The sequence below is a fragment of the Podarcis vaucheri genome (assembly GCF_965113315.1).
Source record: "Podarcis vaucheri genome assembly, chromosome: 6".
NCBI classification, from domain to species: domain Eukaryota; kingdom Metazoa; phylum Chordata; class Lepidosauria; order Squamata; family Lacertidae; genus Podarcis; species Podarcis vaucheri.
In genome coordinates this window covers 64,565,234-64,583,316 of record NC_138764.1, presented here as the reverse complement: position 1 = coordinate 64,583,316, position 18,083 = coordinate 64,565,234, and the positions used below count along the sequence as shown (strand labels likewise).

The window sequence follows — 18,083 nt, the reverse complement described above, 5'->3', positions numbered from 1 at the left end:
CCCAGAGTACTTAGTCTGATTAATGCCATCAGTTTTTCAGCACCAAATGCGTTGCAGCAAGTTGAGTGAAATGCAGTCAAATAGGCGAGCAGCTCTTTAATCAGAGGAACGATATGGATTCTGGAGGGAGGGAGAGGAGAGAGGTGAAGAAAAGGATATGAAAACAAAGAGAGAAGCCAACACGCAAGATTGGTTTGGATTCCAGCCATCCTGGCTCCTTAGTTTACGGCAGTCCAGATCTGTGTGTCAGAAACACAGGCGAACCTTCCTGATAAAGAGTTTCAGTTTCTGCTTTTGCAAAGGTTGCCGAAAATTTTAGGCTGCAGGACCCATTCTGTCTTCTACTGCTTCGTGATCGGAGGCCTCTCTGTCGTGGTGGTTTTTAAATCCTTTTCAAGCGAGACTGGCTCCAGGATTGAGGGTCTCCTCAGAAAAGTGCATTCTTGATGGGCCCCTTGTTTGTTGGTGGGTCGATTTGATGGCAGCAGCAGTGGTGCAATAAGGTGGCAGTTAGGTGCCATTTTCATTGCCCACAAAGTCGTCTTGCTCTGGAACTTGGTAGTAAATGGGTCAGTTCCCAGCTGCCTAACATCTCCATTCCTTATGGGTAGACATTAGCACAGCAGCAGGACCTGTTAAGGGGCTGGACCACCAGCAACCACCCAAGGATGCTGGGTGAGGATGCTGGATTACTGAAAAGAACATAAGCAGAGCCTGCTGAATTGGGCCAATGGCTGATCTAGTCTGGCATCTTGTTCTCATAGTGGCCAACCAGATGCCTGTAGGAAGCCCACAAGCAAGACTCAAGCAGCTGGAATCCAGAAGCATTACAGTCTCCAAACACGAGGCGAAGCATCACTGTCATGGCTCGTGGCCATCAATAACCTTCTCCTCCATGAAATTGTCCAATCATGGGGGGGGGGGCATGACCTTTCTGCATTGCTTTGAAGCAGTTGAGCCTAAGTGCCTGAACCCTGAAATGAACCTGGAGCCGAGTTGGAGGAAATGTACCGTGTGCATTTAAACATAAGCCAACTGCAGGATGTGCTGGAATTTTATCACGGCCTCAGCACCTCTTCAGAACAAAGGGAAATAATTTCTGTGTTTTGGGGATGCTGAAAAGCTCCGGAATGTGGACCTGGCAGGAATTGGGCGGGCAAGCCCAGTCAGGAGCAAAGTGGGAATAGATAAGGACTTGCACACCAGTTTCCTTGCCAGCATCCTTCTTTTTTATTTAGCACACACCAGGTTCCACTACTGCAATGGCTTTTCATCTTGAGGGAGGGGGGCAGCCCAGCTAGGTTGTTATTTCTCCCGCTTCCAGACAGACTTATCTTGGATATGCAAGAATCTCAGACGTTCCAGCGACTGAGGAGGCTCTGAGGGATGGTTTCCATTAGTGTGTATGTATATACTATACATAGGGGTGTTGACCAGGGTCAGTTAACTGCATCAATCCTAGCTGTCAGCAGAACACGGATTCGCTCCAGGCTGCCCTCTGTAGGGCTCAGGAGCACATTGTACTAGCCAGACAGACTTTCCAATGTCATAAACCAATTTAATTTTGAAAACCAGATCTGGAATCTGTTAAGATAAGATTCTGAGGGCAGTTGTTCCAAGGTTAAGGTTATGATCAGATTTATTTTTTTTAAAAAAGCAAATGTTTCTTTTAGGCTAACATTTAAAAATCAGGGTAATGATTTGCTCTTCAAAATAAGCGATTAACCCTCACATCAGTTTAACATTACAGTAAAACTCTTAGACAAGCAGGGAAAACTTTTATTCTGAAGGTAAAACTACAGTTTTATTTATTTATTACTCATTTATTTCATTCCTTCAAGGAGTTCAAGGTGGCATATACAGTATGGTTCTCTTCCCAATTTTATCCCCAGAACAACCCTGCAAGGTTAGGTTAGGCTGAGAGACCGTTACTGACTCAAGGTTACCCAGTGAGTTTCATAGCAGGGATTTGAACCCTGGCCTCCCAGGTACTAGCCCGACACTCTAACCACTACACCACACCAGGTGAGATTTTTATGTTCATCCACCATATATTAAACAGCTGAGAGTCAGCTCAATTAAACGGTACCCTGTGACCAAAAGACAGGCACTTCCTGTGTAGATTTTTTTTAATATGTTATACTTATGGAATTTGAGGGTGTTTTATTGATGTACAACTAGGTTCTCCGATTTGTAGGATGTCATTAGTGACATTTTGCAAATCAGAGAACTGAGTCACTTTTAAACCATAACTCCGTGAAATGCTTTGCTGAGGCTTACGGTGAGAAAAATGTCTATGCCCCTGAGAATTGAAATGAAGAAGATTCCATTTAACATGTGTCTTTCCTAGTGCCTGCTTCCTGGAGCTGAGCTCTAAGGACTGGCAGCGCTGGCTGCGGAAGTGCCCTGCCCTTGTGTGCTGAGGGCTTTTTGCGTCTTTGTTCCTTCCATTATTAACTTTCCTCCCCAGAGTCCTCTGCTTGTTAATTTGCAACACAGCAATTTCAGACAGCAAATAAAAGCAAAGGATAACCAGCCACACAGGTTCAAATGGTAGCCAGGAGGATTTATCTACTTTTGTGTAATAGGAAGTTCTGAAATGGGCCACAGCAGCAAACACAGATAAGCCTTTTGGAGCCCAAACATTTTCTTTTGTAACCCTTTCCTAGTCAGTCAATTGCATGCCATGAATTGAAATAAACCGTGCAGAATGGCGAGACACACTTACATTCTGTATTATTTTTTTTTTACTAATTTCTTTTTTTTAAAATGGATTTTGCCAGATTGAAATGATCTTTGATTTTGATCCTAATAATCTCTGCTGCAAGCATGGAGCCTGCTTAGAGCAGGAACAATCACCTTCTACCTAATAGGATTAACTTTATGGCTAGTTGAAACCCATCTTAGGGCTTGCTTGCTTAAGTCTTCTTGTGTTGGCGCTTCCTGCTTAATACTCCCTGGCTATTCCACTGTGCAGCATTAGCAACATGGCCTAGGTGCTTCCAGATGGGGGTTTATTCTGGGATTGGTGCATGCAAATTTTCCACAGTATTCACATAATTTAATCTGGATTTAGACTTTCCATGGAAAATCTGATGATTTTTTTTTTTTAACCAACAACAACAATCCACAATGTGTTGCCAACCATCCATTTGCAATACAGTGGTACCTCGGGTTACATACGCTTCAGGTTACAGACTCCGCTAACTCAGAAGTATTACCTTGGGTTAAGAACTTTGCTTCAGGATGAGAACAGAAATTGTGCAGCAGTGGCGTGGCAGCAGCATTAGCTAAAGTGGTGCTTCAGGTTAAGAACAGTTTCAGGTTAAGTACAGACCTCCGGAATGAATTAAGTACTTAACCTGAGGTACCACTGTATTAAGTCCCTACCTGGAAGAACCCCTTGCCTCTCTCTCAGAGCTGAATTCCTGTCATAACCTCCTGCCTATTAGACCCCCTTCTTAACAGTGCAGAAGCCTGGGGCCTCTTGCTTCAGTGTGGCTACTGCAGACCGTCTTCTTCCTTCACTAAGCAAATCTTTGGCCCCCTCTGCTTCCAGGTTGCCATGCTCCGCGCGCTGCTTTTTGCCAGCATCTGCGCATCATGTTCCACCTCACACCCTGAAGTTGCGAAGCAAAGCAACAGATTTTATTCACGAGCCACGCGCCTCTTTGCTGTGGCCTGGGATGGCCCAGAATGAGCCTTGCCCCAGGCCACTGAATCTCTGAGGAAAGCTTTCTGGTTCCTCCTCCCAGGAACAGAGGCATGTTTTGTGTCTGCCAGCCAGCCCAGCTCAAGGAAATGGTGATGCAAGAAGGGGAAAACACCTGCCGCGGGCCCAGGCTTGTGCAACCTGAGTTACTGCATATTTTTAGCATATTTTTAGTCTTGGCAGCATAAATGGAGTGGCTTGCCTGTTCTAACAATAACCACCACCATCTCAAACCACCCAGATTTTTTGTTGTTTTGGTTAATGCTGTACTAGTGTTATATTTTCTTTCTTTCTACAATTGCATATGGCACTAATTCAGGGGTGGGGAATCTTTTTCAGTCTGAGGGCCACTTTCCTTAGTGGGTAATCTTCCTGGGGGGACTTGGCTCATGGAAGAAGAGGGAGAAAGGGTCACTACTAGCAGTGTCCTGCCACACAGAGCAGCCCTGCTGGTCAGGCCAAAGGCCCAATCTGGTCCAGCATCCTGTTCTCACAGTGGCCAACCAAATACCTATGGGAAGCCCACCAGCAGGACATGAGGGCAACATTTGTGATTCCTCACAGGTGGTAAATTGAGGTCTACTGCCTCCAAATACTGCTAGTGAGCCTCTTCTTCTGCCAAACCATTTGTCAATGTTGTAGGCTGTTGCACAAGTCTGCTGATCCACGCTGCCACTGGGCCATGCCATTTGATCTGTCTCACTAAGTCTGTAATAATCTTAGCCTTGTTTTCAAAAGGGGGAGGATTGCAGGTCGTGAGTCCCTGGCATGCTGTTCCCTGTGTTTCCAGTGCAATTAAAAGAGGATACCCAGTTACCTACGTGAGTGGTCAACAGCAGAAGCAATTAGCAGGGGAAGGTGTAGCTGTGGGGCAAGTGAGTCAGAAAGAAAGGGAAGACATGCAGGTGACCCAGCTAGGAGCCAGTCTAGCAGCTTGCTGAGTGCCATCAGTGCTGCAGTGACTAGCTGTCGGTTAACTTTTTTTGCCTGAGGTGCTTCATGGCATTTCTTCATGGAGGTGAACAGTGCAGGGCTCTCTGCTTTTACACAGTGTTGATCCCCAATGCCTAGTGAGGACAGCAGGCTGAAAGGTGCAGAAGAAGAGGTGCCCAGGAGCTCTGTGAGAAAGGGGCACTGGACGCCTGCATTGGCCTAGGCAGCTGGTTGCTGAGACATGTGTAAAGGATAAAAATCTGCACTGAGTGGTGGAGAGATGAAGATCTGCACTGAGGAACTTCTGTTCTAGCAGGAGGGCTCCGCCTGTTTTGTTAACTGGATTCATACAATGGACTTCACATGCATATTTTGACACCTGAGGTGTATGTTTTTACAACCCACCTTATTGTAAGTTGTTTTTATTTCATTTTAGTTATTACATTTGTATACCACCTTTTCCTTCAAGGAGCTGAAGGCTTCATATGTAGTTCTCCTCTCCCCATTTTATCCTCATGGCAACCCTGTGAAGTGGGTTGGGCTGGGAGACAGTGACTGGCCCAAGCTCACCCAGTGAGCTTCATGGCTGAGGAGGGATTCGAACCCTGGTCTCCCAGGTCGTAGTCCAACACTCTAAAGTGGCCTCAAATAAGTATCTGCATGTGTATCCCTGAATCTGAATCTATCTGTACTGTGATGGCCCAAGGGAGAGAGCATCTATAGAACCCATCAGTGATCCCTGTCTCTCCAGGAACACATGCATCTATTCTCAATTTGACTGCAGAAATCACAGAACAGTACCCACACAGGATGCCTTTATTTATGAAGGGTTACATAAGGTTGATATTTATGGGCACAGAAATTATATTTATGCAGGCTGTAGGTGATGTTTATGAAGAGCTATGGATAGATCACTGGAGTGTCTAGCCTTGGAGTCAGACTCTGCGGTTTACCTGAGTCAATTGAGCCAAGATGAAGATGAGATTCCATGAAACGGAGCAATTTAAATCACCACCTATAAATCCCAACTTCGGAAGGTGATGGCTTATGCCTCCCTACATAGCAAGTGGTAGATATTTCCTCTCACTCATCCAGATCTTTCCAATGGCAGGAAGGGCATGGGAATGAAGTGTGCACTATTAAGCTTATCAACCTGGTGATATTTTTAATGAAAGGCCTGTGGCTTTTTTTTTTTATTCTAGGAATTTAATGGGAAGGCTGAAAAAGAATCAGAAGTTGCAAATGGCAGAGTTTAGTGATGGGTGTGCGTGTGTGTTTATGTAGAGAATCCCATCTGTGGGTTTCAGCCAGTTCTAAAACAGCACTATCAGCTTGGGGTCAGGTGTGTGTGCCGATGGGTTTGTTTTTAGCACTGCTTGTTGCATCAGCCAATGTGCAGGAACCATGTGTTCCCAACCATGGACTGTACTGAAGATAAGGACACTGTGGCTAATAACCTTAACTTCTGGGCCCCCGTGGGTGTCAAATGGGCAGCACACTGTGCCTGTTTTGAGAACAGATTGGAACAGGAAGCCACTTGTCGCAACGTATTGATAGCCCATCGTGTTGCCATAATGGTTGCAACAACTGTGGACTTAATCACTTCAAACATTAACAAAGCCCTTTTGGGGAGGCAGGTCTATTTTTCTCAAGGAAGAAAAAGAGCCCATCTATGCTTGTGCTTGGAGATGACAGGATGGGTCATGCTGCAAGGAGATGCGTAGGTCGGATAGCCTAATTTGTGAGGGCTGGTGAGAGGAGCTGTCCCTTTCATCCCCCTGATACTCTCCGTAAGAAAGAGGCAGCTGTGGAGGTAATAAATTTTGTGTGAAGGTGACCTTCTTTTACTTGTCAGCCCTATTTCCTTAGGCTGAAACTTATTCTGTGCTCAGGCAGAGGCAAAAGAATCACCTCACCTTCCTTTCAAAGAAATGCCATGTTTCAGAAATGCCCAGTGGAACACCAGGGTTGCCCCTTATATTTCAGCATTACGACTACACTGAACAACGGACGCCAGATCTCTTTGTCTGTAGAAGTCATTAGGGGCATTCCCACATTCAATGAGGATTTAATATGTGCACATTACTAGTAGAGCTGTACACTTGGATAGTAAGTCACATGCTTGTGTACCTGACTCCACAGTAGCTGAGCTGCACAAATGAACAAGTGCACACTCTTTTACACAAACACTTGTACACGTGTAGAGGCAGCTTGTGACTGTGTTCAATGTCATGTGTGAAAAATACTATTGTGATACCTTCACTCAAAATTTATTACCCCTGCAATTATCTTCTTTTTAAAAAGAAAGAGATTGTGTGAGAGAGAAAAGGAAGGAGAAAGAAAGAAAGGGAGGGAGGGAGGGAGGAAGGAAAGCTTGCTGCCACCTGCCCCTCTCTAGCCTTAATAAACAATGTGGTAATAGGCTAGGCCAGGTGTCTTCAACCTTTTAGAGACCCAAGACCCAAATATGCATTCAGGGACCCATTCCTTAATCCTTCACCATTTATATTTGCATGGTGGTGGTGCTCCTGTTGTGACCCAGCTTGGATTAGGGCGTGACCCACTAGTGGGTCCCAACCCATCACCTGAAGACCAGTGGACCTGAAGGTCATGTGGTGCTGCAACATTCAGTGAAATTTACTTGCCTGTGAATCCCCTTGTTGTGTGACACACTCTGTGACACCATCTCTAGATGTTTCCTGCCTGACTTTGCAAAGGGGTCTGCAGGGAATAGCTCTGCCCCCTCAATGACACTGTGGGTGCCAGTAAAACTCCCAAGTCAGCATGCCATGGGCTGAGTCTGAAAGGGGTGTTTGTGGGTGAGCCCTTTGTGTTTTCATTGTCCCCATCACAAGGATGAGGCTATGGTTATCATTAAAGGTAAAGGTACCCCTGCCCAAACGGGCCAGTCTTGACAGACTCTGGGGTTTGTGCGCCCATCTCACTCAAGAGGCCGGGGGCCAGCGCTGTCCGGAGACACTTCCGGGTCACGTGGCCAGCGTGACAAAGCTGCATCTGGCGAGCCAGCGCAGCACTCGGAACGCCGTTTACCTTCCCGCTGGTAAGCGGTACCTATTTATCTACTTGCACCCGGGGGTGCTTTCGAACTGCTAGGTTGGCAGGCGCTGGGACCGAGCAGCGGGAGCGCACCCCGCCGCGGGGATTCGAACCGCCCACCTTTCGATCGGCAAGCCCTAGGCGCTGAGGCTTTTACCCACAGCGCCACCCACGTCCCTATGGTTATCATTAAGAAGTGAATTAAGAAAGAATACTCTGCACATGTTCGGAAGTATTTTCTTTGTAACTACTTCACATTCGTAAACTACGCTTCACATTCATAAACTTTGCTACCACTCCAGGAACGAAATCCTGGTAAGTCATAAAGGGGTTAAAATCAGCCAGCGCCATGGCCTGGAGATATTCACATGGGTAGTGAAAAAATGCTTCATACTTGCTTCTCTGTTAGCCGTGTGTGTTATAATATTGATTTATTTAAATTAATTTTAAAGGATTTTTTTTTCCTGTCAAAGAAGAGAGTGTGTATGCAAAATTCCACACCTTCTCCTTTAAATCCAAAACTACAAAGCCTTTACAGATGTGAGCTAGGAAATGTTACTATTGGAAAGCTTGCAGCCAATAACAGGGTCAGTATAAGGACCTTTCCTTATTGGCTTGCAGACTAGAACTAATCAGGCTTATTGGAAGGTCTTTCCTCCAGATGATCTTTTTTGTTTGTTGTTCAATAAATGCACAGTTGTTACTTATTAGTTGTAGGGACCCTTTCTCAACTTGGTACCCTCCATATATATTGGATTACAATTCACATCACCACCAACTATTAGCTCTGCTGGCTGGGGATGATGGAGGTTGGAGTACATCAACGTCTGAAGGGCTACAGGTTCTCTGTACCTGCTGGAGGGAATGCAGATTTGTTCTCCCAAAGCAGGGTATCTAACACTTCTCCTAGGATGTACAAAAAAAGTGACCGTATTCATATGTAGTAATAAACTATGTTTATTATAATATGAAAAGGGATGCGGGTGGCGCTGTGGGTTAAACCACAGAGCCTAGGGCTTGCCGATCAGAAGGTCGGCGGTTCGAATCCCTGCGACGGAGTGAGCTCCCATTGCTCGGTCCCTGCTCCTGCCCACCTAGCAGTTCAAAAGAGCATCAAAGTGCAAGTAGATAAATAGGTACCGCTCCAGTGGGAAGGTAAACGGCATTTCCGTTCGCCAGAAGCGGCTTAGTCATGCTGGCCACATGACCTGTACGCTGGCTCCCTCGGCCAATAAAGCGAGATGAGCGCTGCAACCCCAGAGTCAGCCATGACTGGACCTAATGGCCAGGGGTCCCTTTACCTTTATTATAATATGAGTGAGCCTTACATCCCCCTTGTTAGCAAAGTCATATATAGAACCCAGAGGGAACCCAGAGAGAAAAGTCACTTTACTGAGGAAACTGAACAGAACAGTGTATAATCTGAGGAGAAGTAAACAGACAGGTTTTGTCTTTCTTAGTTCTGGCTGTGTACATAGCAAGGAGACATTCAACCAAACATGCAGACAGAGCCTTCTTTAGCAGATGCAGCGCCGGGGTGCAAATATCTGCTCAGCACCCCCAAATTACCACAGATAGTGGGGGGGGGGGGCGGCAGCAAAGCTGCGCACTGCCAGCCATGGGGGGTGTGCAACTCTTCATGCTGCTGCAGGAGAGCAATCCCCACAGAAGCTTGGGAGGGAAGCCGTGCGCCCGCCAGCCATATGTTTGACAGGGCGCAGCTGGTGGGTGTGCAGGGAATGGGGAGGCCGCCGGCAAAGCCGTGCAGCTCCCCCACTCACTGGGGCGCCCCTGAGAGGCCGGCACCCTGGCGCAATGAACCACCAAGCCGTATGGAAAAGACGGCTCTGCATACAGAGGAAAACTTTCTCAGAACTGCACAGCCAGTTAGAGCACATGCTACCCTTGGTGAGAATCATACCACTATGCTTGGTTGCTCAGCAGTACCTCCACCTGCCCCTCTGCTTGGATAGTTGACTTTAACATTAACAAAATTAACCCTTAAATTACAAACTGAATGATCCCGGTTGTTTCAGCTTACCACAATTCTCCTCTGCGAGATGATAGGAAAGTTTCACTTATGTTGTTGATTAACTGCAGTTTAATGTTATGCCCAAACCCTAAATTGTGGTTAATCTAAGGTTACCAGATTTTTTTCAATTAATCCAGGGACACTTTTCAATTTCCTACTAAATAGATGGATTTTGTGAAGGGACTGATTTGTAAATCTGGGAACTGTCCCCGGGAAACAGGGATGTCTGGTAACCTTAGGTTAATCTCAGCTATGGTTTATTATAACGTCTGCTTCTGAAACCAATGTTTGAAATCAACTTATATCAGTAAGCCATAGTTAAAGACTAGCCACAGTTTATGCAGGTCTAGACATAACACTAAATGCAGCTAGTTACAAAGAGAACTGAATGTTTCCCATTCCCCACTCTGAGACCTCTGGGTATAGGGTGGTATAAAAATTCAATCAATCAATCAATCAATCAATCAATCAATCATCTCCTCCTTGCAGCCGCACTGGGAGAAGAAACAAAGTGGGAGAGCACATGAGCCTGAGGCTTGTTCATGTAATAATAGACCACAATGTACCATTTCCTGTGAATTCAGCCTGCATTGTGATGTTGGGAAAAATACAGTTCTTCCCCTAGCTAAGTCATGCAGTGCACTTCCAAGTGGCATGTGATATTTGGTACCGCAAGCCTGCCATCCTCAGTGACGAGTGATGCTGCTCACTAATAGATATTTTTGACCTTTAAAGATACGGTAAGTTACCTATTTTGAAGCTGAGTACAGTCCACCCACACTGTGCCAGTAGGACCATTTGCCAATCTCTCTCTCTCAAAACAGGAAATACTAGCAAGGTGATCTTTCCACCACCCCCTTACTGCAATATCTTGCATTTCATGAACCTCTTGATTAAAACAACTGGTTTTTTGTTGCCTGTTTAGGTCTTTGAGTGTTGTGCTGTTAAATCGTGGGCCAGGAATCTTTTTCAGCCTAGGGGCCACATACTCTTCCGTACAACCTTCTAGGGGCCGCATGCCAGGGCTTGGTGGGGCCAGAGGCAAAAGTGGGGCCAGTGACAAATGTGACTTTTACCTTAGTACCTTAGTATATACCCCTTTTTCTTTCTTGTATTAAAAAATCAATCAGTAAAAATGATTTTTTTTAGATCAATTCATTTATTAAACTCTGTACAGGAGAACTGTGTTTATAGCAGTGTAGGTTTTAAATTACAGTCAGAAAGCTTTTAGTGATAATTTTATTTGTAAACTGCTTTGAGGTTTTCCTACAATCAAGCGGTATATAAATTTTATGAAATAATAAAAGGAAATAAATAAAAGAAAAACATAATAAATAAAAGGGAAAAGTGTGTGTTTTGGGCTCTGTGATCTTGCGTGGGTGAAAGACACACAACCCGGTTTTGGGATTCAGCATGCTGGAGGGTATGAATCTATTCCCCTCCATTCTGTTGAGAGAGGATAATGTGCCACTAAGGTTCCTTTAGGAAGAACTACCAAGCTTTTTTTTTTAAAAAAAATAAGATATCATGTATGCATTTTAAAATATCTGAAATGGCTCTGAGATTTACTCCCCTCATCAATTTCTATTTCAAATGTCATTGAATGGCTTGAGGGAGAATCCTCACGCCCACTTTGCCTTCCTTAAGTCTGATGGTTTGATTGTTATGAAGGCAGAGTGAGACCAATCAATTTTCTTCTTGATATTGGTTTAATCCAGTGATTTCATGGTGGCTCATTTTCGTTAATTACGACTAAGCAACCTGCTTCTGAGAAAACATGTTTATGATGGGGAGGTTTATACAATTTGAGGGCTTTGTATTTACTTATTGTCTTGCATTTACATCCCACCCTCCTTTTGGCACTGAACCCAAGGCAGTGTGCATCTGGTTCCCAGGAGGTCCCCCATCCAGGCCCTGACCAGACCCAGGCCTGCCTAGCTTCAGCAAGGTGCTGGCCCTAAATGCCTTCAGACCACACCCTGGGACCCTGCAGCTGATTTCTAGGTTTTATCTTTTGTATAGTATGACAGATGTCTCGTGTCTGATGGGAGGTGAACAACCTGTACCTTATTCTGCACAGGGCAAAGTGCTGTTGTGAGGGGATCAGTCAATCCTGGGAGAAGTATATACCGTATTTTTCGCTCTATAAGACGCACCAGACCATAAGACGCACTTAGTTTTTGGAGGAGGAAAACAAGAAAAAAAAATTCTGAATCTCAGAAGCCAGAACAACAAGAGGGATCGCTGCGCAGTAAAAGCAGTGATCTCTCTTGCTGTTCTGGCTTCTGGGATAGCTGCACAGCCTGCATTCACTCCATAAGACGCACACACAATTCCCCTTACTTTTTAGGACGGAAAAAGTGAGTCTTATAGAGCAAAAAATACGGTAGTCTGCTTTGGCTGGGGTTGCACTCTTCCTCAAGATACAGGTTTGTAGTTTGGGGGAGCTCCTTGACCTGGCACTGTTTTACGGGGGCTAGGAAGGTGGTAGCACTGACTAGGGGTGCCTTTCACCTGCTTAAGTCGGTAAGCCAACTGTGCCCTTACCATGGTCATTCATGCCAGCTTCCCTGAAGATGGCTCACTGTTGATTGCCAGGAGGAAGAGGAGATAGGCTGTGGGGAAGTCAGTGTGGCGCAAATGCACATGCAGGAACACTGGCTTACACTTCCAGTTTACAGCACTGCCTTGCAACAGTGACCCACCTTCCAGGAACTAGTGTAGTAGTCCCACCCCACATTCTGGTCCAGAAAATGAACAAGTAACCATAGGAAACAATGCAAAATTTGAGTCATATGCTTCCTCCTCCCATTCCCAATGAACACCCTAGTAGCAAAAGGTTTGGATGTAAAATTGGGGTTAAATGCCTCTGGACCTCATTTAAGATTCTGGTTCTTACCTTTGTAGGTCTAAATGTTTGGAATCTGAGCACCTTAATCTCTGCCTTCTCCTATGTGTGCCTTCCTATGCATTCCATGCGTAATCAGAAACCTTGTTCTGTGTGCACCCTTATGCAGAAGAGAACCAGGCAGGGCTTTTTCAGAAGCAGCGCAAGTGTTATAAAATGTCCTCCAAAGGGATGTCTTCTTGGCCCCATCACTTGCTAGCCTTCCATTTCTAGGTTTCAACACAGTTGTCTCAGTTGTTGGTTCGTAGTTCTCTCTCTCTCATATTTGTGCACTCCTGTTGCTGTTGGTTGGATTCTGCTTGCTTGATGCTGTTTGCAGGTTGATTTTATTGCTACTGTTTCGTTCATTGTTTGTGTTTTGATATTTCTTGCCTGTTGGCTGCTTTGAGTTTGAAAGAAAAATGAGATACATCATCAAAATCATGATCATTGCAGAGGTTACTCTCAAGACCAATACACATAATGTAACTAAAGGTGTCACTTGAAGAACAGGATATAGTATATTGCAGGAATTCTTAGCTTTGAGTTAGTATAATGTGAGTGTGTTGGCAAACCTAGATTGTTGTTCAGAAACCCCACTAAGTGCAGTGGGTTTTAGTCACAAATAAATGTTCATAGGCTTGTAGCCTGACAGTCAGGGCCTGCACATCTAGGATGATAATGCCTGGATAGCAGGCAGTCTAGAATATGCTTCCTCTGTCAGCAGTCAACTGTAAAACACATTTTCCATTTTGAAGATTTGTTAATATAACCTTCCTATTGTAAAACTTTTCTGGTTGGAAGCGCAAATGCTTGCTGCTCTCTGCCCATGGGTCTTTGTTATTTATGATATGTGCTTTGATCCTGAGATGGTCCTGCTGTTTATTCTTTTAGACATTTTTATTCTGTGGGTTATTAGTGGCTTGGAGGACCGTTGTGGGTCAGAAAGCAGTGCAGAGTTTTCATATAACAAATAAGGGAAGGGAAGGGCATTAGTAGTTAGATTATGGGTCCAGGAGAAAGACTGACAAAGTGTACAAATAATACAATTACTGAACTTTTCAGATTCATGCAGCATTAAATTGCCTTAGCCTAATCAAAACCAATATGGCCTAATAAGCCAGCATGGAGAGCAATTTAAGGGCATTAGGACCACTTGACATTAAAGGAGCATTAGTGAAGCAAAACAGGATCAAGGAGGAAATCTTAGTGGCAAACCTGAACAAAGGGAGCAGCAAAAAAATTATTTCCTGTGCGTCTGTTAAATGAGCTGTTTCATATGGTGTTTCTTTCTTGATTTTAAGAAGGTGTTGCAGCTCACACTGAGTCTCAGATAAAGGGCGGGATGGAAAAGGCATGTTTCAGAACCAAATATCCATTTGATAGTCGCAGTCTATTTATGGGCATCATCATTGTAGCGTACTTAAGATAGGAGATCAGTCATACAGAGTTTCTAGGACTATAGAGCTCAGCTCCCCAAGAATCTTTTGCTAAGGGAAATGCCAGCATTTTATGCTCTTCACCTTCAGCCTTTACAAAAGCCCTTCTTCCTAAAATACTCTGATCAGGTTAAAGCACAAGCTGTCTCCTGCTGCACCTGCTGTGTGTGTGTGTGTGTGTGTGTGTGTGTGTGTGTGTATCTGGACACATGCCGGTGTCCGTATACCCTTCACCTTTCTCTCCTTGGGGGAACTGAGCTTGAAATCTCTCTCTCTCTCTCTCTCTCTCCACCCCCCCTCACTCCTTTGCAATGCCTGCTGGCTGCTGCTATTGCTGCATGTGAGGCTGAGAGCATTGTTTGAATGATGAGGCTGGACTAGGTTAGATAGACCCTGGTGCCTGAGAGAGGGAGAGGCAGCAGATCTCTCCCTCTCCCTCTCTCTCCCTCTCTCTTGCCTGCCCAGAAATCAGAACAGAAAGACAGAAAGCAGCTGCTGTCTTCCCTGAACTCAAGGAGAGTAGAGAAGTTTAAAGATGGGGGAAGCATACTGGACCACCACATCCCTATCCTTGCCGGCACAGGACTTTCCGTTATGGCACATTTCCTAAGGGCACAGGGGAACCGGCTGTGCTCCGGGAAGACTTATCTTTCACCCACCTTCCAGGGACATGGTTGCAGGCAGGGATCGCAGCTGAGACTTTGCCACCATGCTCAAGTTCCGAGCGGACCGTCGGGTCAGGTAGGATTTTCCAGGTGATGCTGCAAGGCTGTAGAGCAGAGGCAGCGGGGTCGTGGCCTTGTCATTCTTGCTCTGGGGGCTCATGTGTTTCAAAGAATGGCTCATTGGGAACTTCATTTTGGTCAGTGACTGCTGCATTGCAGTGCTGGGGTAGCAGATGCTTAACTCAGGAGTTTGTGGAATAGGACCAGGAGAGGCAGCTGCTGGGGAGGGAATATTTAAGGCGGTTCTGGGGAAGTTAGCTCGGTGGCATTAGTGCTGAACCCTGAAAGCTGGAACTGGGGGGGGGGGAGAAGGAGGTGGTTGGCCGAGTGCCAGCAGGAGGTGCAGAAGCCACACACAACTACAAAGGATTCTGAAGGGAGGAGGAAGAGGAGGAGGGAGCCCGAGAATAAAAGGCAAACCTGCTTCTGGCTCAACTGATTAAAGAACCCTTCTGAATAAAGGCTGGAAGCAAAACAGTGCAATGGCTATAAAAAGTCCCACAGGCTATACCTGTCCATGAATAACACTCTGGGTGGTTTCGGCAGCTCCAGGAAAGTTAGTTTTCACATGGCTTTGTAATGTGTGCTCAAGCTGAGTCTCTTGCTACCGTGTTCCAGTTTAGAAACGAAACAGTACTTGGAGGTAGAGTGCCAAGAAAGAATAACGATCAGGTAAATTTACACCAAAGCTAAGAAATATTATAATGCATGCAATAGCCCTCATAAATAACAGTAGTAGTAATATAGTACAGTACCTTCAAGATACCTGGCTCTTTACAAGTGAATAAAAAAGACAGGTCCCTGCCCTGAGGACCTTACACTCTAAAGTTTTAATAATGGGGAAAGTCACAAGGGAGATGCAGGACGGTAAAAGCAAGGGGAACAAATAATGGATGTGGGCAAACACAATTGTAGGTACTTTGTTGTTAACTGGGAATGGTGATGGGTTCAAGCAAGAGTTTCTGATCTGACATTGTTGCAGAACACAGTGCTAACAGGTACAAACACTAGTTCTCCCTCTGAATTTGGTGCTGGGTATAGACTGATGTTGTCCAAGTCAAAAGTTTATGCCTGTCTTCTCATATGAAACACCCCCATCATTCTGGCTTGTCTCTCTAGTTTGGAAGCCAGACTCTGCCTCTTGTATGTCTCATTGCCATCCTTACATGGTCACTAGCTATGCTGTCACTCATTTTTTCAAGTGCACTAGCATAAACATAACTGTATCATCTCCCCCCACCCCCATTATTATTATTTTTTTAAATCTGTTTTGGGGACTTTTGTTCTTTTATTTTCTCAATTTAAATACAACGTTATTTATTTGGGATGTGAACTAATAAAAAATTCTCAATTGAATTGGTGGGGAAAAAACATGAAATTGAATTATGTACTCGCTATTTTTTATTTTAAAAAAACTTTGTTGATGTGATTTCATGCTTTCTACTGAAACTCTGTGTACTTTTGGAACTTGGGTTTAGCAACAAGGCTTATTTATCCTACTCAAAACACAGTTGCAATATATTCTTGGCTTGCATGTTGATATTGTGCAAGGCGATGAACCGTTTGGATAGCCTAGCCTAGACCCATCTTTACTAGGCAAAGGAACCAGGAAGTGGGGGGGGGTCATATACCTGTAGAAATAGATAAAGCACAAAACTTTAATTTAGATGCTGGGCTGGGAAATGGAAGACCTCAAAAAAGACCATCATAGTAGCCTTGGAGAAAGTTGCTTCATGCTGCTTTGGGCTTCAATTCCTGAAAGTAAGATGGAGATGTGGGCATCCTGGAAATTTATCTTGAATTAACAGGTGGTGGATTGCATATTCTTGTGGCATACCAGAGGTAAAACCAGCCACATATTAGAACCCTGAGAAGTCCAGGAAGCAGAATATTCAGTTGAGTTACCTCTTCCACCTCATCGTACCCTGTGTCATTGTTACGCTGCCTCCCAACTGGAGTTCACTGTTCAGCAATGTTTAATGTGCCCTTCTCAGAGGATGCAGCCCAGGGCAATTGCTCTGCCCTCCCTCCCAAAAAGGCATTTGTTAAAATTAGAAATGATATATAGATGAGAAACCAACTTTTGTGGATCTCAATGTTTATTGCAATTGGTACCACTATGAAATTATTGAAAGGAGATATTCTCTTCCCTTACCTGTTTGCTACATGCAAAGCTGTAAAACATCCACCACACACATGCCACATTTGAAATAGGCCACATGAATCTTCTAGCAGAATCTGCAGAAGAGCCCCAGATCTCCACAATTCCACCTTTCTGAGCTCTTGAACCCCATCTGTGACTGCTCTCCACACTTCCTGGAGGGATATGCTCACAAGTATCTTTCACCTCACCCCATCCTAGGATTTTCATATTGTCCTGTGCCTTGCAGTCGAACTTATCTTACTGCATTTTGACATGGTAAATTTACCCTCGGAGGATTTTGCCATGCTACTTCTGTGTCATGAATACTTCATTTGAAGGTGCCCTCATTTGGGGACATCTGATATTTGCCATCAGGGTCACTTTAGCTTCCAAGGATAAGCCTCAGCTGATGAGGTCAACAACACGGTCCCTCTTGGGGTTTGCATTCTAGGTGCACTACAGAATTACAAGAGCATTATCCTTCATTATGTTTCATACCACCACAAATAAATGCCAAGATAATTCCAAATCATAGACAATTAGTGCAATATTGGATTATGCTAATGGTTCATCAGGCTATTACTTTAATAGCGGAAGAGCACCTTAAATATTACTGAGTTGTGCATGGTAGTGCAGTTGTGCAGGGGCACTGCTTCAGATTTCAGGAAGGGGGTGAGGGCAATCTGGACACACACTATATAGAACAAAGTTCAGATATATGTGCTCTCCTGAAGGATGCCTCCTGTTTGAGGATAAATCCCACAGAGGTGAAATAAGCCTGGGGAGAGTATTTATGTGCAATAAATAAATAAATAGGCAAGATCATGGATCAGCAGGCAGGAAGAAGCAGTAATCGTAGTGAACACACAGTGCAAGAGAGAATGGGAAGAAAGTCGTCAGGACCCTGGACAGAAGCCAGTGGAGCTGGAGTCAGCAGGCAGGTAGTGTTGTTCCAGCACTGGTCAGAAGCCAATTTAAGGCTGAAATATTGCTGCAAGGAGGTGTATAATCCACCATAATCAACTAGTCAAAATTGTAGCTCTTTGGTTCTGAAGTGTTCACTTCAGTAATGAAGAACTATATTGGCTACAAAATGCCAGGAGACTAGGGAGCTTCTGGGAGGGGTTGTGGGTAACCAAAGACATCAGCAGGGAG

The 18,083-nt window shown here is 44.8% G+C and overlaps 1 protein-coding gene across 13 annotated transcripts in view; it reads left to right on the top strand.

The window, feature by feature from the left end:
• PLEKHA6 (pleckstrin homology domain containing A6) overlaps positions 1-18,083 on the top strand; it is a 197,040-nt gene that overhangs the window by 105,993 nt on the left and 72,964 nt on the right. The window contains exon 1 of one of the 13 annotated variants that reach the window (XM_082228135.1): positions 14,498-14,801. The exons of the other annotated variants lie outside the window; for them this stretch is intronic. Coding sequence (XP_082084261.1) covers positions 14,770-14,801 — 32 coding nt within the window. The 5' untranslated portion in view covers positions 14,498-14,769. Of the gene's footprint in view, positions 1-14,497; positions 14,802-18,083 lie in introns of those variants that run through there. 13 annotated transcript variants of the gene reach the window in all.